This window comes from Hetaerina americana, unplaced genomic scaffold (genome assembly GCF_022747635.1).
Source record: "Hetaerina americana unplaced genomic scaffold, ioHetAmer1.1.p SCAF_29, whole genome shotgun sequence".
Taxonomy (NCBI): Eukaryota; Metazoa; Arthropoda; class Insecta; order Odonata; family Calopterygidae; genus Hetaerina; species Hetaerina americana.
The window spans coordinates 2,589,811-2,607,300 of NW_027286863.1; the positions used below are offsets into that span (position 1 = coordinate 2,589,811).

Genomic DNA, 17,490 nt, shown 5'->3' on the forward strand with positions numbered 1-17,490 from the left:
AGCGCACCAATTCCACCCTTCCTCTTCAAGCTTTCTTTATCTTCGCCGTTTGTCTTCCACCATGCTTCTTTTGCTTTATTTGTTGCCTGACTCTATTTACTATTAAATATATTGTGTGTATAACACATGCTTATATCATAATCTTAATAAATTATTGTTCTTCCATATAATCTTCATTATTTTTCAGGTGGTGCTCCCAAGACCCACTTCAGTTGCAAATATTGTGTTAGCAAATTTGCCACTACCCGAGGGGTGAAACTTCACTTCAAAGTTCATCATCTCAAGATTGGGAGGTGAGTTATTTCAAAGAATAATTTTTTAATAATTGGTAGCAAAATACATAATACCAAAAGGCGCATATGACCCCAGACCTAGAAGTGCAGTGCCTTTCACATTTACCCAACTCAGGGCCATTGCAGGACATCCATCCTAGAACTTTTCATTGTAAAGATGATGAGTGAAATGACATCCAATGATTTTTGCAATTCTCTGAGTAAAAAAGACGTTTCTTGAACCAAAAGGCACAAGTTTTGTAATTTGACGACATAGGATGCCTTTTGTTACGTGAAATGTGTTTCTGGAAAGGTTCCATCGAAGACAAATGTATCTGAAAAGTACAAATTACTGTAGAAGCTCTGTGATTGTTGATGTGCTCTGTATAATGTGGTTATTGATGATTGCATTGGAAAGCCCGTGCGATAGGCATGGTATGAGAATCAATGTAACCAAACAAAGGTGATGCAGTTTTCAAGAAAAAAAAATGGCTGGGTGAAATATTTAAATAGGAGTTTATAAACTGGAGCAGGTGGAACAGTTTGTCAATCTTGGCAGTGCTCTGGACCAAAATGGTCAACATAGCAGGGGAATAACGAGAAGAGTTTCATTCAAGAAAGAAGCTTCCACGAGGATGAGGGCATTGATGACGGGGATGTTGAGTGAGGATGTTAAGAAAAGGTTCAATATGGAGCATAGTTCTGTATGGCATGGTCACTGATAGGCGTAGATTGGCACTTTAGAAATGTGGGCGTGTAGAAGGATAGAGAAGGTGAAGCGGGCAGAAAGGGAAACAAAGGAGGGAGTGCTAGGCATGGTGGGGGATGAGGTGAGAATTTCGGAAGAAATCCAAAGGAGGTAGGAAAGATGGATGCAGGGAATTTTGATTGGCAGTGGATGTTGAAGACTATGACAGAGGGGAGAGCAGAGCATTAGGCAGCGGGGAAGGGATGAAAATGCAATAGGCATGTAGGCGGAATGAAGGGAGGAAGTGTGTGGAATTGAAGATGGGCTTATTGGATGTGAGGTTGTTGTGTTAGGAGAAGTAAGGAAATATATTGTTGTACCATCGTATTGGCTGTTCCAATCCAAATTCTGCCCTAAGCGGTAAAATATCAATAATATGTCTGATGTACAGGATATATTACTTTTTATTACACTATTTTTACTATTAGACTATATTTGCTTTTTATTGCATAAATACCAAGAAATATTTTTTGTATATCTGCTTAAAAATTCAAGCATGATTTAAAAATAGTGAGATAATGAGGTTTCCATTTTCATGTTGGATAGTTAATGGTTCCAAGTAACCCATAAAATGTATATACGAGGCATATTCTTAAGGTAAGGGCCATTTGCTTATATTTAAATATTGGCGCTTCAGAACACAGTTTTACTCCTGCAGCACCATCTACTGATTCTTTGAGAAGCTATAGCTGCATTTGTTTTGTTTCAGAAGTCGTTTGCTTGTCCGTGCATGCAAACAACAATGTCCGCGGCAATTGTTCATCCGGCCAGCTGTGAGGTGCGTTGTTCTGTCATACGATTCTCGTGTGCAAAAGGATTGGTCGGCTGCTGAAATTCATCGGGAGTTGTGCCTAGTTTATGGACCTACAGTTATGAGTGAAGGAAAGGTTATTCAATGGTGCCGTGATTTTAAAAATGGACGAACAAATGTCCATGACGAAGAGCCAAGTGGCAGGCCCAGTATTCTGACCGATGAAATTGTTTCGCAAATGGAACAATAACTGCTATATGATCGTCCATTGACGAGTAATGGCCTGGCTGAATGATTTCCTCAACTTGGACGCACTACTGTCTACAATATTGTCATGGAAAACCTTAGATACCACTAATTGTATGCAAGAGTGGGTGTACCGAAAATGCTCCCCGACCACCACAAAGAGCAAAGAATGTCCAGTGGACGAGAGATTTCGAGCCCCCACCGTACAGTCCTGACCTTGCACCTAGCGACTACTTCCTCTTCTTGCACTTGAAACAGTGGCTCAGTGGACTACATTTCGAAATCAAAGAGGAACTCGTGAACGGCGTTGTCAATTGGTTCAACTCTCAGGCGGCGAGCTCTCAATGCAGAGGGTTTAAAGAAGCTGGTGCATTGGTACGAAAAATGCTTAGAAGTGAACGGCTATTACGTAGAGAAGTGAAGTAGGTTTGTAGAGCTAACTGAAAGTGCATCCAATAGAATGTGTTTCATACGAGTGTATTTTTTCCTGTGACCAAACGGCCCTCACTTTATGAACATGCCTCATATTTGCAGATGAAAATGTCTTTCAAATACTGGAAGATGCTTTTACGGTTATCCAACCTGCATTATTATATTTATGAAATTAGTTTTAGAAGAAAGCACATTTTTCATTCTTCTAAACCAATAGGATTCATTCCTGGAACTTGTCAAATGTGTTTGCAGGTTAGGCGTGGGCACCGAGTTTTCCCCTCTCCTTCAGAAATTAAGTTGTTAATTAATACTCGAGGAATTTGAAGGCCTTAAGTGACTTTTTAATGGTTAAATCTCATTTTCACCAGTGTAATGTTAGTGTGCTCTATTAGTGAAATTAATTTGCACTTTCTTAAATAGAAAACAAAGCTTTCTATGGATTATGAGATTTGACTGACATATATTAGTTAAACCTCATAATAATAATCAAATATCTTCGTATTGTTTAGATCATAAAAATATTCATTTCCAGGTGAGGTGCTTCTCTTTGTCTATTGAAGTGCTTCCTTTGATAATTCTTTGAAATTATGGATTCCATGTATTTCATTTGTTATTTACCACTCCTCCTCGAATGTATACCATAATCACTAGAAAAGTGAAATTTATTTTAATTTTTTGGATGCGTTCTTTTGCATGGCTGGTGGATTAATTGTGTATTCTCTTTGATTTCAGTTGGATTTGTGGCTACTGTGATGTCTCAGCAAATTCTTCGGCAATAATTGTAAAACACAGTAAAGCTTCTCACCCTGACCGACCAGAACTTATTGTTAACAATAGTTTAGGCTCCTTTGTTGATGCTAAAACATTAGATGACTCTATTACTATTTATGGTAATGGTTTATCCAACCTTAATGAGCGTGCAAGCTCCAAGGCATCAGTGAGAAGTGATTCAGAAGGTGCGTCTTTCCATTGCTCTTTTTGTGACCACCAAACCTGTCGAGAAGACGACCACAAGAAGCACGAGAAGAGTCATGGCACGTCTAAAGGTTACGGCTGCGGCCATTGCAGTTTTACTGCCACACTGGAAAATGATGTTTTAGATCACCATTCCAAAAATCACCCATCCTTATTCCCTGAAATTATCGATGGGTTTGAAAGTATGGGCGAGAAGTCTGTCGAGAAAAGCATTGCTCAACAGTCGAATGGTGAAGACCCTGAAATTACGGTAATTGACGTCTGTGGTGAGCCCGAAGAAAGTAAAGCTGCTGTGGTCGACATCGCTGTTGAGCAAGAAATCGTGGTGACCTTGGACAACATTGGAGAATTTGGGAAATCTAATCCATCGTTTGTTTTCAAGTGCTATTACTGTCGAATGAAATCATTTTCGTGTGATGATGTGGTAAATCACTGGGAAAATACTCACCTTCCTACTGACATTCATAACACCCACCCTTTTAAGTGCAAAAGAATTTTTGCCGTGAATCACTACACTTTTCCTCATCAGCTATTTCAATGTGCTTTTTGCAATCAGAAGGGGAGTGTTTTAGAGTTAAAGGAACATTTCAAAACTGATCATCATGAAATTAATTTTAAGGTCCTTAACTTGCAGATCACAAATTACTGCTGCTTGCTGTGTGAATTTTCTTCCCAATCTTTTACTACGTTTGAAAAACATTCAAAGAGTGCTCACTTCGCAAAAGACTTGGAGTATCAAATGAGGTTAGCTAATATAGATGAAAGTGTTTCTGAAAATTGTGGCAGAGCCGAGGGAGTTGTTCTTGGCACAGTAATTGGAAATTCATTCAAAGCAAATTCCAAACGTGACACTTCAGAGGAAGAGCATTTTTTAAAAGATGCCGGTTTCAGCTGCTGTGTGTGTAACAATGTCTACTCGACCTTTGATGCTTTAGAAAAGCATCATGCCCATAACCATGATTCTTCCACATTGAGGTTTATGATTGAGGTGAAGTCGGTGAAAAGTAATGAGTGTTTCTACCTGCCAGAGAATATTGTGAAGACTTATTCTTGTTCCTCATGTCCCTTTTCCACTCAATCTTTCTCCAAAATGTTTGAGCACATTCGTTTCCATACATTACCCTATCAATGTGGTCATTGCAATTTTCAGGCTGAAATTCCATCAAAAGTCTCCGAGCACCATTTCAAAGAGCATCCCATTATTAGTACACCAGCGATAGTTATAAATCGCCAGGCTGATTTAGAAATGGCGCGTCTGTACAAAGAAATTAAAGTTACCTGTGGATTTGCTGAGCTGAAAGAAAATGCATCGAAGCACCGTGCTCCCCCAGCCACCTTGCTCAATGAGCCCAAGAAAAACTGTCCTGTGGCTAGGAAATCAACCACACAGATTTTTCCCACTAGGGGTTTCCAGAAACCTACAGCCAGGAAATCCACCAATCCTTCTGGAGGTTTTCTTAGAAACTTAAAATTATTGCAAGAATCTGCTAAGTTGACGGAAGAAGTCTCATCGAGTGAGGAACAAGATGTGCACTCGGTGAAAAGTGATGGAGGTGTGGGGATGCCACGGACAACGGAGGAATATTCATATTATACTGGTGGGAAAGGTCAATTCAAACAATCGGTCAATTTGTCTCGCATTACAGTATGGATGACTTTTGGTGGATGTGCCGCTAAGAGGGTGCCAGTGTCTAAAATGGCGCAGCTGGTGGATCTGGAACCCCATTTGTGTATAGGTGACATTGGACATCAAAATTGTGGAAGTTGAGCTGCTTGATCTCTTTAGAACTGCTTTTTCGAGCATGTGCTTTGACTGAAAGCACCGGAGGCTCGTTTGTTTATAGGAGATTTATTCTTTAAACTGAAGATGGTTATAAGACATAATAACTGTCACTCATTCCATACTTCTGGTAAGTGCTTGCTTTATCAGATGAGTTTACAATTAATCAGATGGCGAATGCCTGTCCTAGCCCATTTTTCTTCTGTACAGTTGACGACGAAGTGGTGGTGTATGTATGAAAGCATCTTGTTAATATTTATGTGTGTATGTTGTGGTGTTTCCTTAAACTATTATGCCTTGTGTGTATTTATTTTTTTTGTATTTTCTGAGAGTTTCTGAAAGATATCTTTTGTGGAATTACAATCAAATGATGTATGTATATTGAATCTGTTAATCTAGAGATCTGTGTGTAAATTCTAGAACGCAATGGCATTCACTCATTAAGAAAAATGCCTGTGATGTCCGGAAATTTGTATTAAAAATTTATGTACTTTTCTAAAAATTGCCTTCTTACTTATTTTTAAACTACCAAAATATGCTATTATTGATATATGACTGTGAAAAGAAGCAAGCTTCCTTGCATCATGTTATATGGCAAAGGTTCATGTTGGTATTTTTTTATGTACCTGATGAATTTGATACATTTGATGAACTTCTTGATTCGAGAAGGATTTCGTGATGAGCCCAAGTCAATGAGGATGTGTGAATAAAGTTTTTCTTCCATATTTACGTATGATCATGAATTGTATTCCATTTGATATTACATTTTTGTTATTTCCACTATACCTCTGAGGTGCTTGTTAGAAAAAAATGCACATCATGATTGAAAAAATGTATCAATTCCAAGTAACCTCTGTAATTCTAAGGCTCTATGAATATGTAATTCTAAGTAACCTAATGATTATCATCTGAAAATCCCCATTCTGGGTTTCACTAGTGTTTAAAGGTGAAGAGAAGATCAAATTCTGATGGCCAACTTTTTGGTTTAGTTGGTGATGAGGTAACCTTGCATTGTTTTGGATTTTAGGTGTGGCTAATGGGATGTGATGAGACCATGAAGATACTCGGTTCAGAAAATTTTGTGTGATCCAATGTGCAGTGGAATAAGTAAAAGAATTCATAGATCCCATTGTTCTAGAACCTGGATTTGATGGCCAGTGTAGCCGTGAACTGAAAGAATTAACATTGATAGTAATAATGGATTCCAGCTAGAGATGTGATTTTGTTAGCCTTCTGCATTTCATTAATTAGCAGTTCGTCGATGCCCCCACACTTTGTATTCCATGGAGCCAAATGCCATTCATGCAGATGTTTTGATTTTTCATTATGCCTATTAACTATATTACTAAGTGCATGTCTTCATAGTTGGGAGAATTATAAATTGTTACCCATACTTGGCTTAAAACAATTCCTCGAAATGTTTTGATCTCGTGAGATGTTGAAGACAATCCCACTCAATAAATATTTATAATGCCTGTATTTTTAAGTCGGCCATTAATTCATTCAAAAGATTCAAGAAATTTAAGTTTATGAGGAAACACTCATACTTTTCCTCATTATTACGTGTATTGTTTGAAGAATGTAGGAAGGGAGAAACAACAATAACATGAGTAATTTCCTAGGTTCAGACAATACTTTCCTCACACTTTTGACTAATTGAATTGATAATCGAAGTTCACACCAATGTTATCAGGTAAGCTATACCACCAAGGAATGCCTGACTATACCTGTATACCTCTTGGCATCTAGATACTCTTGACTCTGAAAATGTCGGTTACTGCTGGATTTTGCACCATTATATTAGTACGTCAGTTATTTTGTTACATTTTGGAATTAATATATCAATTCACTTTATTTCTTCGCAACCCTGGCAAGCTGAGGTAAATCCTATTATGCCTGTGCCAGAAATCTTTGAATATAATGGACATTTTTTCCTCATTCCAAGAACATGAATAATTTAATGTTTTGGCCTATTATTCAAAATTCCACCATCCTTCTCAGAAAAATGGAAATGTATGTTACCCATACTCCATAGCATGGTAACACATGAACCCACTCCCATCCATTACTCAAACTTGAGAAGAACATGGCATCTTCATGGTTCATTACAGTTATTAAAATGATAACCAGAATTTCCTATCACGTACATGTACATTTTCCTGTCATGTACATTGGTAAAATGCTCTGAATTAGAATGCTAACTAATATTGATAGTAAACTACTACCTGGATATTATGGGCTACTGTCCATTCTAATTAAGTGAATTTTTACATCACAATTAAGCACCAAATTTACAGGAATTACAATCTTAAATTAATGTGGACTTCTATTTGCATTCAATATGGTATGGGTATGCGAAAGATTGTGAATTGCAGCAGTGGGTGTGCATTCAATTAGATTATTAGGAAGTCATTCCTGGCAGAGCGCACTTAATCCCCCCCGTGTAAATTGTTGTGATGTGATAAACTGTCGCATGTATATTTGAGCAAATACTGACCCAACTGAATGAAATGGTGGAAAATTTGGATACGGACATCAGGATAGTGATTGATTATTAATTAAACAGATGATGGTCTTTAGATGAAGACGGGAACAATTTTCAGCTTTTAGAAAGCATTTAATTGAAATAACTGGAATTTTTATGTTCCCTTTGAAATCATTGCAAATAAATCTTGAAAGCAATAAACGATCAAAATTCTTCCACGAGTAGGACATTTTCTTGAAACCGAGGCACTTCTATGCATCAAGTGGACCAAGTTCTTCTTCTCAAAACAATTTTTTATCACTTAACGAGTGGGTTTTTTCAACTTGACGGGAGATGTTTGCCGAGTGGCCCATTTGAAAGAAGCAAAAGACAGACGCGTTAAGTGCCATCAAGCGCGGACGAGCGTTTTCACGGCAGTCACATGATTTCTTTTTAAGCTAGGCGCAATGTTAAACGTTCAGTTTTTGTAATGCTTCGACCAATGGAAGCAGCTTTTTACACCCTGAATCAAATTGAAAGTCTCACATTCGATAAAATCGTGGCTGTGCATATTTGCTATACTTACGAGATTTGGTTAAAATAACTCGCCTTTGGAACAAAAGAAACTGAACTTTCATGGGTAGGCAATTCAGATTTTTTAAAAGTAAGGAATGAGTTATCAACGATGGTAATAGGCGGCCAATAAGTAGTAATTGGGAGATTATTTGAACAACTTAAAGTTTCTCATGCTATCAGGTAAATATAACGGTGGTGTTGGCCTAGAAACTCAGGTAATTAACAAATGTGGATTTGGAGGAAATCGGATGTGAAAGGGCTTTGGTACACCTTAAAATGATTAGCCATTCAGTTCTGTTAGACGGTTCTATAAGTTTAAGCGATATGGAAGGGAAATAAAGACGAAAAAGATAGTTATAAAATATTATATATAAATCAGTTGGCTAAACTTGGCCCACGACCGCGGGTTGGCCGGTACCAACTTGAGATTTTTCGAAAACACCAACACAAAGAAGATGGTGTCCTTTTTTCGATCGGATTGCACAAAATACACCACTATTGAATCCTTCCTCATAAACATAATTCAGTTAAGTGCCCTTGTCACGATTAGTGGGTCCTGGGAGCTATTCCCTAACTCTATGTCGCCCGATGTTATTCTTCGAATAGCATCGGAAGTTATTCCGTAAAAGCGCGCGGCGACAGCATCGGCAATGCCATCAGTAGCCGATGGCATTTGCCGATGCTGTCGCCGGCCTATGCCACGGAAGAATTAGGGAAGGGTTAAGTTAATGCCCGTTGCATGACGATCCAAGCTGATAAAAGAAAAACATTTTCTTTCAATCAATGCCAGTGGGTGAAATGATAGTTCTCAGCAATTGAAAAATACCAGGCGCGGATTATGTATGCAAAAGTCAAGCCAAAAATTATTTTGGATAACAGTGCAATAGTTTTTACATTTATATTATAATATTTGACCTTCTTGCTCAATCATCTGGGGAAGTTTTTAAAGAACCTCTTCTCGTTTCCGATTTGAAGTTGTATCAGCATTGCTGGAGATATTTTAGCATTTTTTTAAATTTATTTCCTCGAGGCAACTTCGTCTGCATCTTTATTTCTTTATTAATTACATATAAAAATTGTCAAATAATCTTTACTGGACGCATCCGCCACAATGATAGCTGCCGCCATATTCATGAAGTCATATTTACATCACATTCTAAATGAACAAAATATAAAATAGTCGTTGCTCATTTCGAATTTAAATAAACGTCCTGCCAACACACTACATTGGATATACTATCTATAATTTTTCTTCATGTTAGTGATTTGACTTTATTTTTTGCCAAGTGAATTCTTAATTAAAACATAATTTTCTTTTCCCAGTAACAATGAGTATAAAGTCACAAAATTTTCCAACGAAACAGCGGGAGATACTGTTGCATCACAAAATTTTCTTTAACTTTTTAGGAGCACTTTATTTATACCGAAATTATACTCCCACTGGTAATATTGCGCTCTTCCCAATGTCTCTCACACTCTCCATTAAGAATTATTCATTTTATTCACTCCTCCCCTAAAATGAATGCCGAGGGACAGCGTGGACGTGGGGCCCGGTCCTTCGAAGATGGTTGTGGGGGTTTCGCCAGGCGGGTGGGTGGTGGGGATAGGAGGGCGCATCTGCTACTCCCGTGCATACGTGGCTGGGAGTAATTCATGTTCCATGCACGTTACTATCCACAGTGAAAAAGTGCATTTGTTAAGGGAGTTACTAAACTACTACCTACTGTTTTTGGAAGCACGTATCTAATGGAGTTACGCATGCGTGGCGCTATTTTTATATCCAAAGCAGGCTTGCAAATAGAAATTCTACTTGTTTAGATAAGAAGAAGATACCTAGCATAATTGAGAGGTAAGCGCTCGGGAAGAAGTCTCTATCTAAAGTATCCCCTGTGACTCCTTTTGTTTACCTCAATCAAGAGAATCACGTGTCTAACAATTGGAGTGTTTGGGGTGCACAATTGTCCAGGTAAATGTATGCTAGTAGCGGGTAAAGCGGAGAGCCTATAGCCAAGCCGTCTGGTTGTTGGTAAATTTCTGTTAACTATACCATAAAAACCATAAAAACAGTAATCAACCCGAAGGTAGTTTGGTAGGTGATGGTAGAGATCACCCAATACTTAGCCCTATTTACGGCGAGTGAAATTCACACATCAGGGTATTAAGGGGCCAGTTCCTTTCCCTGTGCCGACTGAAGGATATGCACACCAAACAGTGATTTTAGGTGAATGCAAAGGCATTTGATGCAATTATCTGGAATTGATGTCAGCCCAGTAGCGCATGCTTTTTTTGTTGACTTATCCACCGGCATCAAAATGGGCTTAATTACTGGAAAACACAATTGCGTCCTCAGGAATGTTTTCAAGAAGATCCCCACATGCGTTCCTTCCGCGAACTGAAGTCGCGTTGGGAGAGATCCTCAACAACCGCCAACTTTTAAGGATGGTAATAAAGGTCATCGTAAAGAATTCGCCTCTCTGAACGATCATTAAGTCCAAGGGCTGATGCATGTTTGCGAGCAGAACGCCGTTGGGATTGCAAGATGGCGGCTGCCACTGCCTCAATGTACCTAGGTGATCTGATGGGCCGAGGGACCAGCTCTTCGTTTTGTTTCACTCGCGGTTTGTCTGAACGTAGTCACTCGTGTGGAAAATGATTTCCGGTCCAGGACAGGGCCCAACGGGGCTACATTGAAGCAATTTCGGAAGGCCCGCTGGGTTGCAATCACAGAATATCCGTTCGAAAAGGCCTCGACGGCAAACACACGCTCCACACTGTTCCTATGCATGATAGCGACTGACCAGGGTGAGGGAAAAACATTGGAACTCCAGCTATCGAATGAGACCACTCTTACCTAGATACAAGTCTGATTGGCGCGCATTGCAAAAAAGGAAGTTATGTTGTTGCACCCATTATAATCTAACTGACACCTTTTTGACTCATCTGGCATTTTCCATCCATACCTACGCCGTTTGTGGTGCCTAAACCAAGTGTTGGTGATGACTAACCCCTGTCTCCTGCAGAACTCAACTGCTTTCTCCCCTCGGTCATTCCTCGTGCCTAAACCGTAGTCCCCGACCTCGTCACCATCTCTTCCTTCGCCTACGGTCGTATTCCAATCCCTCATCACTATCAAATGTTTCCCTGCAGGAACACACGCGATTATGTCCTCTAACTGATCGTATATCCTATCGACCTCTTCTTCCTTGTGGTTGCTCGGTGGCATGTATACCTGAATAATAACCAAGTTCGTCGGTTCTACTTTTATCTCTACTAGTAATAAATTATCCGTTACCTGCTCTATGTCGGCTACGCTTCTTCCTACCTCTTTATTTAATACTATGGCAACCCCTCGTTGGCTCTCGTCCCAGCCGCTGTATATTATTCTATACTGATCACTCCAGTAATCCCCGCTATTCTTCCATCTCACCTCGCATAGACCTAAAATTTCAATTTGTCCCCTTTCCATCTTTCGCTTTACATTCTCCAATTTCCCTGTCCTCATCATTGTCCTAACATTCCACGTTCCTATTCTAACTAATTTGGTCGTCTTCTCCTGCGTCTTCTGTCCTGCTGCCGCTGGTTTTCCCTTGCAAGGGTTTCGTGGGATGACGACCGCGGAAGCCTTGCCTCCCCCGCTGCCGGGCATGACACACGGCCGATTGGGCCGAGCCCCGTGGTTGCCATGACTCAAAATCTCTGTATTGTCCATCATATTTTTCTTGGGAATGATAATTGAGGTGGTTTCCCGTTGCCTTCCTCAATAGTGTTTTTAACGTGACACCATCACTTACTGGCCGCCCCACTGGGGTCAGACGCCATTGCAGCCGCCTCACTGAGGAACAGACGCTGCGTGGACTACCTTTCGTCTGGCTCCTAACATTCGACCTATCTGGCATGGGTGACCCTACCAGGAGCAATTTTTATTACTCCCGCAGCACAGCTCTAGGGGTCATCGGAACGCACAAGCCCTTCCACCACGTCAAGGTTGTAGTCCGGGGAGGGGGGATATATATATATAATGTATATGAAAAAGTTAAAGAGAGGTGTTATTTTGCTCTAGGTATACCTCATTTGGAATATGCCGCAAGTATTTGGGATCCGTGGGAGAAAATTTGGCAAAAAGAATTAGATAAAGTCCAGAAAAAATCCGCTAGATTCGTTAAAAACTGTCATGATAAAAACACAAGTGTGACAGGTCTCTAAGGGGAATTAGGCTGGGAACCACTTGAAGTGCGGAGAGAACAAGCGAGGCTTAGACTTTTAGAGAGGTTCAGAACAAACGAGTTTAACTATGACACTGATGGAATTATAAGGGCCCCACACTACTTAGGTAGATCAGACTACGAAGAGAAAATAAGGGAGATAGATTCAAGGACAGATAGATACAAAATAACTAGTTAGTATCATTAGTTTTAGAAAAGGAATACACTAAAATCCTGGCATAATAATTTGTATTTATACTTTTCTCTATGGGCTAATTGAACGACCCACGCATTAAAGAGAATGTCTTAAAAATGATTTATTCATTAGAGCACATCCTTTGCGATCCATACCGGTATATCATAGAAGTGTATTGCCAATATTTATTAGTTTTCTCTCTTAGAAGCCTGACCATAGAGGAAGAAATTTAATGCTGACTTTGACTCACTTAAATTTTCAATGCAGCTTCCGTTTGAAATTGAATGAAAATAGAGAGCGCTCCTTATTTCAGTTCGTCGATTTGTTGTCCAGCAGGCGAGTTCTAGGCGGCGAAACGCCACGACGCAGTCCACTGTGTTGAATTTCCTTTGTTAACTGATAATGAGTTGCATTTCGCAATGGCTGAATTGGTATAACGTGATAATCATTCAATCTGACATAATTGATTTTGGTGAAAAGTTTACTTTATTTACATTTCATGTTTAAATAAAGAATGGAAATACGTATTTTGAGGAACAGTGGAAAAGATATTCTCCTGAAAGCGCGAAACTCAAGAGTCGCGTGTCGCTGTCCTGCTTAGCGGCTGCCGCTCACTGTCTTCGGGCTCCATTCATCGCCGATGGTCCCTCTCCCGCCTTTGGTTCGAATATTTAGTTCATCCTCCTTGCCGCGCCCGACATGAGCGCCTGCCCCAACCCCTTTTCCCCTCCCCTCCCCGATCCCCCCCCCCCCAATTGCCAGTCGTCCCTTCGCCCTTTCCAACCTCTCGCTGGCACCCTCACCTTGTCCCTTTTACCCTCCCCTCTCTCCACATTCCTCTCCTCTTCATCCCTTCTCTCCCCTAGCCAGTCTCAACCCCTTCCCCCTCCCGCCCTTCACCCCTCCAACCCCTCCGCCACCTTCCTTCGGTTCGTCGCTCCGAGTTCCCGCCGTCAGTTCTTCCGCTAACGCCGGCCGACGCGGTTCCGTCATATTGGCCGTCGTAAGACCTTGCCTCTTGAAGAAGATTCCAAACCTATTTCGTTCACGACAACATTCGTGTCGGAGAAGCGAAAGCACGTCCAACTAGGCGCGGGAGGCAGAAGGAACAAAATTCCACCCATTGTGTCCCTATCTTGATAAAATATCCTTTATTAATTGCATTGGAAAATCACCGAAGTCTCAAACACCGTGCTAGAGGAAATAGCGATCCCAATATTATCATTTTCCGTGCAGGAGCATTGGGAAAGTTTCCACCATGTCCGCCAAAGTGTCCCTGACCTTGCTGGTGGTGTCTCTCGCAGTGGTTCCACCGGTCCTCCTGCTGGAGGACCACCACCATCACGCTCACCACCACCAGCAACCCCACGGCGACATCGAGGGCTCCATCTCCGCCTCGCCCGCCGCCCCTCCGGCTTCTCCCGCCGCCGCCCCGAGGAGGAGTACCGGCAGTTGCAGGGAGTCGAGGCTGTGCTGTCCCGGTAGGGATTCCTCCTGCGTGGTCCAGAAGGCGCCCCTGAACGCCATCATAGAGGACTTGAGCGACGAACCCTGTTACTGCGACCATGCCTGCATCAAGCTAGGCGACTGCTGCTCCGATTTCAAGGAAGCCTGCGGAGGTACGTCAAATCTTTGGTCATGCTGCCGTCCACTGCGACCGGGAATCATCTGAGGCGCCCGACGAGGGCCGGGCGAAAATTTCCAGATTCGCTCCAAATTTATCGCCGCCGATTCTTGAACTTCGAAGTTATTTCTTTAATGGACTTAATGAACGTAGCATCGTTTCTGAATAAATTGTAATGCATTTAAAGGAGACAAAAATCTTGAAGGGGAAATTAGGCCGAGTTACGATTGCCGTCAGTTCGCTTCGAGAGATTAAAGTAGCATGTAGTTGAAAGGTTCGTGGGACGAAAGGATTATCCCAAGGAGATAGTGAGAGCAGTATTTTGTGACTTGGCCTCGAGCTTGTCATTTCGCATGGACTCGACTCGGGGAAAACCTGCCGTACGATCCAACCAGGATGCCCTAGGCGGCTTATGGTCCCGCGAACTTAGGATTATCCGGCGAGTGTGTAACCCACGGGATTATATCCGAACGGAAAGGAGAGAGATATTTGTGAACGTTCGCGAAAGTGGAATCAGATGCAGCGACTTTTTTTCCGGAGAGTACGATCACATGAAGTTTTTAAGGGATGTCCGCCGGGTAGGACAAAATATTCGGAAATACTTCTCTTTGAGGATATCAAAGGGAGACGGATCCGAAGGTATCAGGGTGTTTTTGCTTTGAAGTGAAACTCTCCGGCGACGGAATTATCGCCATTTCTCTCTCTCTCGAGTAGTGAAAGTAATACCTGACCAGTAAACCTTGTGGCAGTTTAGTAACCCTTGTATTTTAGATTTCAACAGATCCACGCTCTTCCGTGACGACTGATTTCCTCCGTAGACATATTGTCCGCATTCTAGTTGTAGTGGGTGTTCTTATAGAGATGCCAAATGTAGTACATGTTTTTCAATCGAAGTGACTGGATGCCACGTGTTAGCCACGGCAGTTGGTGGATTTGGGGTGCTTATTCGACCCAAGACCCACCGAAGGAAGAAAATTCCCAGTACTTTGAATGTTACAAGATATGGTTGAATGTGATATTGTTTCGGTAAAAGTTTTCAGGAAATAGTAAAAAAAGTAGGATAATTATATTTGCATCCGTCACAACTCGGTTTTCAAAGGGCCAAAGTAAAGACATTCTACCTGCTTAAAACTTCTAATGTGTGTCTAACAAAATACGTAACTGTGTAGGGTCAGCAGAAAATTCAGGCACAACCAGGTTTCGTCGAAGAATCCGCATCTAGACACTCTTTTAATGCACGAGTACATTTTCTGTGGAACATGAGTCCCCAGAGTTGAGACTGATATACTATAATTGGGATTTTAATGTTTTTGGATTGTATGACTTATTTTCTATTATTTGAGTTATGAATGTGTTTACCCATGCTTTGTATACGCAATCATATATCATTGTGTTGTGGTTTATGGAAATATATTTTTTCGGAATCCGAAGTCAGCTTTCCAGGATGATTTAATCGTTCAAATAGAAGTAATTCATAGCGCGGGAAGGGTAATAGGAGTACTCGTGTATTGTAAATTATTGATCTGAAATAAAAGCTTCCATAACGGACTGTCTGCGACGTTAGCTAAGGGGGCAAGGAAAGGGGTTTTAGGCGTCATTAATGGGGGATTTGGTCTTATAAGTATTTCTCCAGTCGTCAGTGGCCGTCTGATTGAGCGCGGAGGATCACTTACTATATAACGTAGCTGCTCCAAATTTCCTGATCATCTTGCTGCTTATTACACTGGCGCATCATCGACATGCCAGTTGATTCCGGCTATGCTGCCATGCTCATTGACATTAGTCTCCCTGCTTAATGCGGATTAAATCACGGAGTTGTCCGATGATCGTATGTGAAGGGTGGGGAGCGATTTATACTCAATCAGCTCTGAAAAATAAGGCAAAAAACATCACCGGAGTCCCTCCGGGGTAGACGGGTGTATTGATGAAAGCGGTGGAAGATTGAAACATTGGCTGAAAGCCAAACTTTGACCAACAGGACGGAGAAATTTAGAAATTAGTCGGAATAAACAATCAGATGGTCGGCATTAGGTATGGTTGCATTATTTATTCAATGCGCACCTGCGTGTATGAACCTAAACCCCCGAAATCTGGAAAACACAGAACAAAAGTGAGGCGATGGAAATGGACTGCATAATCGTCATCGCATCGCATGCCTGATAATCTCTCCTCGTTCCTCACGGCAACATTGCTCTGAGTTTGCTCTCCCTGCCCTCCTCACCACCAGCGGGAGGGAGTACAACGCAGGGAGGATATACCACCATGGAAGATTCCCCAGGACTCACTCTCTGGGAGATTTTTAGACGCATGAGCTTCGCGCCCTTGCGTGGTGATCTTATCTGTTAAAAGACCAAACTATGTAATTGAGGCATTGTATTACTGATGCATTTCAGTGATAGATGAGAGAAAATGTATTTTCTTTATTTATTTGATCATCTGTTGCAATTTCAACTCAAACCTGTGGGTACTACTCACTTTGAATAGCCCACCGACTTTCTCACGTAGGAAAGTGCACAGGTGAAAATCATTCTTTGTGACAGCTAATCAAATTATGTCGCTCTCAGCTACGCGCGGAACTGACAAAAAACGTGCAATGCACCACCTCTTTACGTGATCATCGGCAACGAATCAGGTCTTATTACACTGGGAATTCGTACATCCACTCATAGTCAGTCGTGCACGGAGGTGCATACATTGCGGGAGCGGCTGTAATGTAAATCACGTTGTGATTACAATTTTCATTCTTAATATAACGATTCATTTGAAAAACAGTGCTTAAAATTGTTTTATGCGACTAAAAAAATTAGTGAAAACCAATTGGAGCGAGTCTTCGCTTAGTGAATTTTTTTATCGATCCGAATAAGGCCGCGGAATGATCCAGTTTGTGGGTGATAAGCATTCGAAAATTTCGTGAAATGTTTAGCGTGCATCACAAAAATCTTCATCACTAGTTTTCATGCATCTAACTGATCCTCCTCGAGTGATTATCGGTGTAGCGAAGCTTCGTTTAACGAAGTCCGATTGTGTCACGATTGCTTGCGCCTCCCGAGCTTCTAACCGATCCCGAGTGACTGAAAAACAGGAAATCTCGTCTCCCGCACGTAGTCTTTTTGTGCGAGGAATAACAAAGAAGTGGTCGGGCGCTTTCTTCGCTCCCTGTGCAGTCATTCCGGCGATGTGTCCAGGTACACATACACCCATCCACATGCGCTCTCTCGTGCGTC

General features: G+C 41.3%; 2 protein-coding genes across 4 annotated transcripts in view; both read left to right on the forward strand.

Annotated features, from left to right (window-relative positions):
- Positions 1-6,537, forward strand: part of LOC139689923 (uncharacterized) — a 73,590-nt gene extending 67,053 nt beyond the window's left edge. For all 3 annotated transcript variants that reach the window (XM_071587052.1, XM_071587054.1, XM_071587055.1), the window contains exons 16-17: positions 188-293; positions 3,182-6,537. In XM_071587052.1, the coding sequence (XP_071443153.1) occupies positions 188-293; positions 3,182-5,192 (2,117 nt within the window). In that variant the 3' untranslated portion in view covers positions 5,193-6,537. The remainder of the gene's footprint in view (positions 1-187; positions 294-3,181) is intronic.
- Positions 6,538-13,617: 7,080 nt separating this feature from the next.
- vex (somatomedin B and thrombospondin type 1 domain containing protein vexed) overlaps positions 13,618-17,490 on the forward strand; it is a 1,115,080-nt gene continuing 1,111,207 nt past the window's right edge. Inside the window, exon 1 of the mRNA XM_071587015.1 lies at positions 13,618-14,261. Within this exon, the coding sequence (XP_071443116.1) occupies positions 13,901-14,261 (361 nt within the window). The 5' untranslated portion in view covers positions 13,618-13,900. The remainder of the gene's footprint in view (positions 14,262-17,490) is intronic.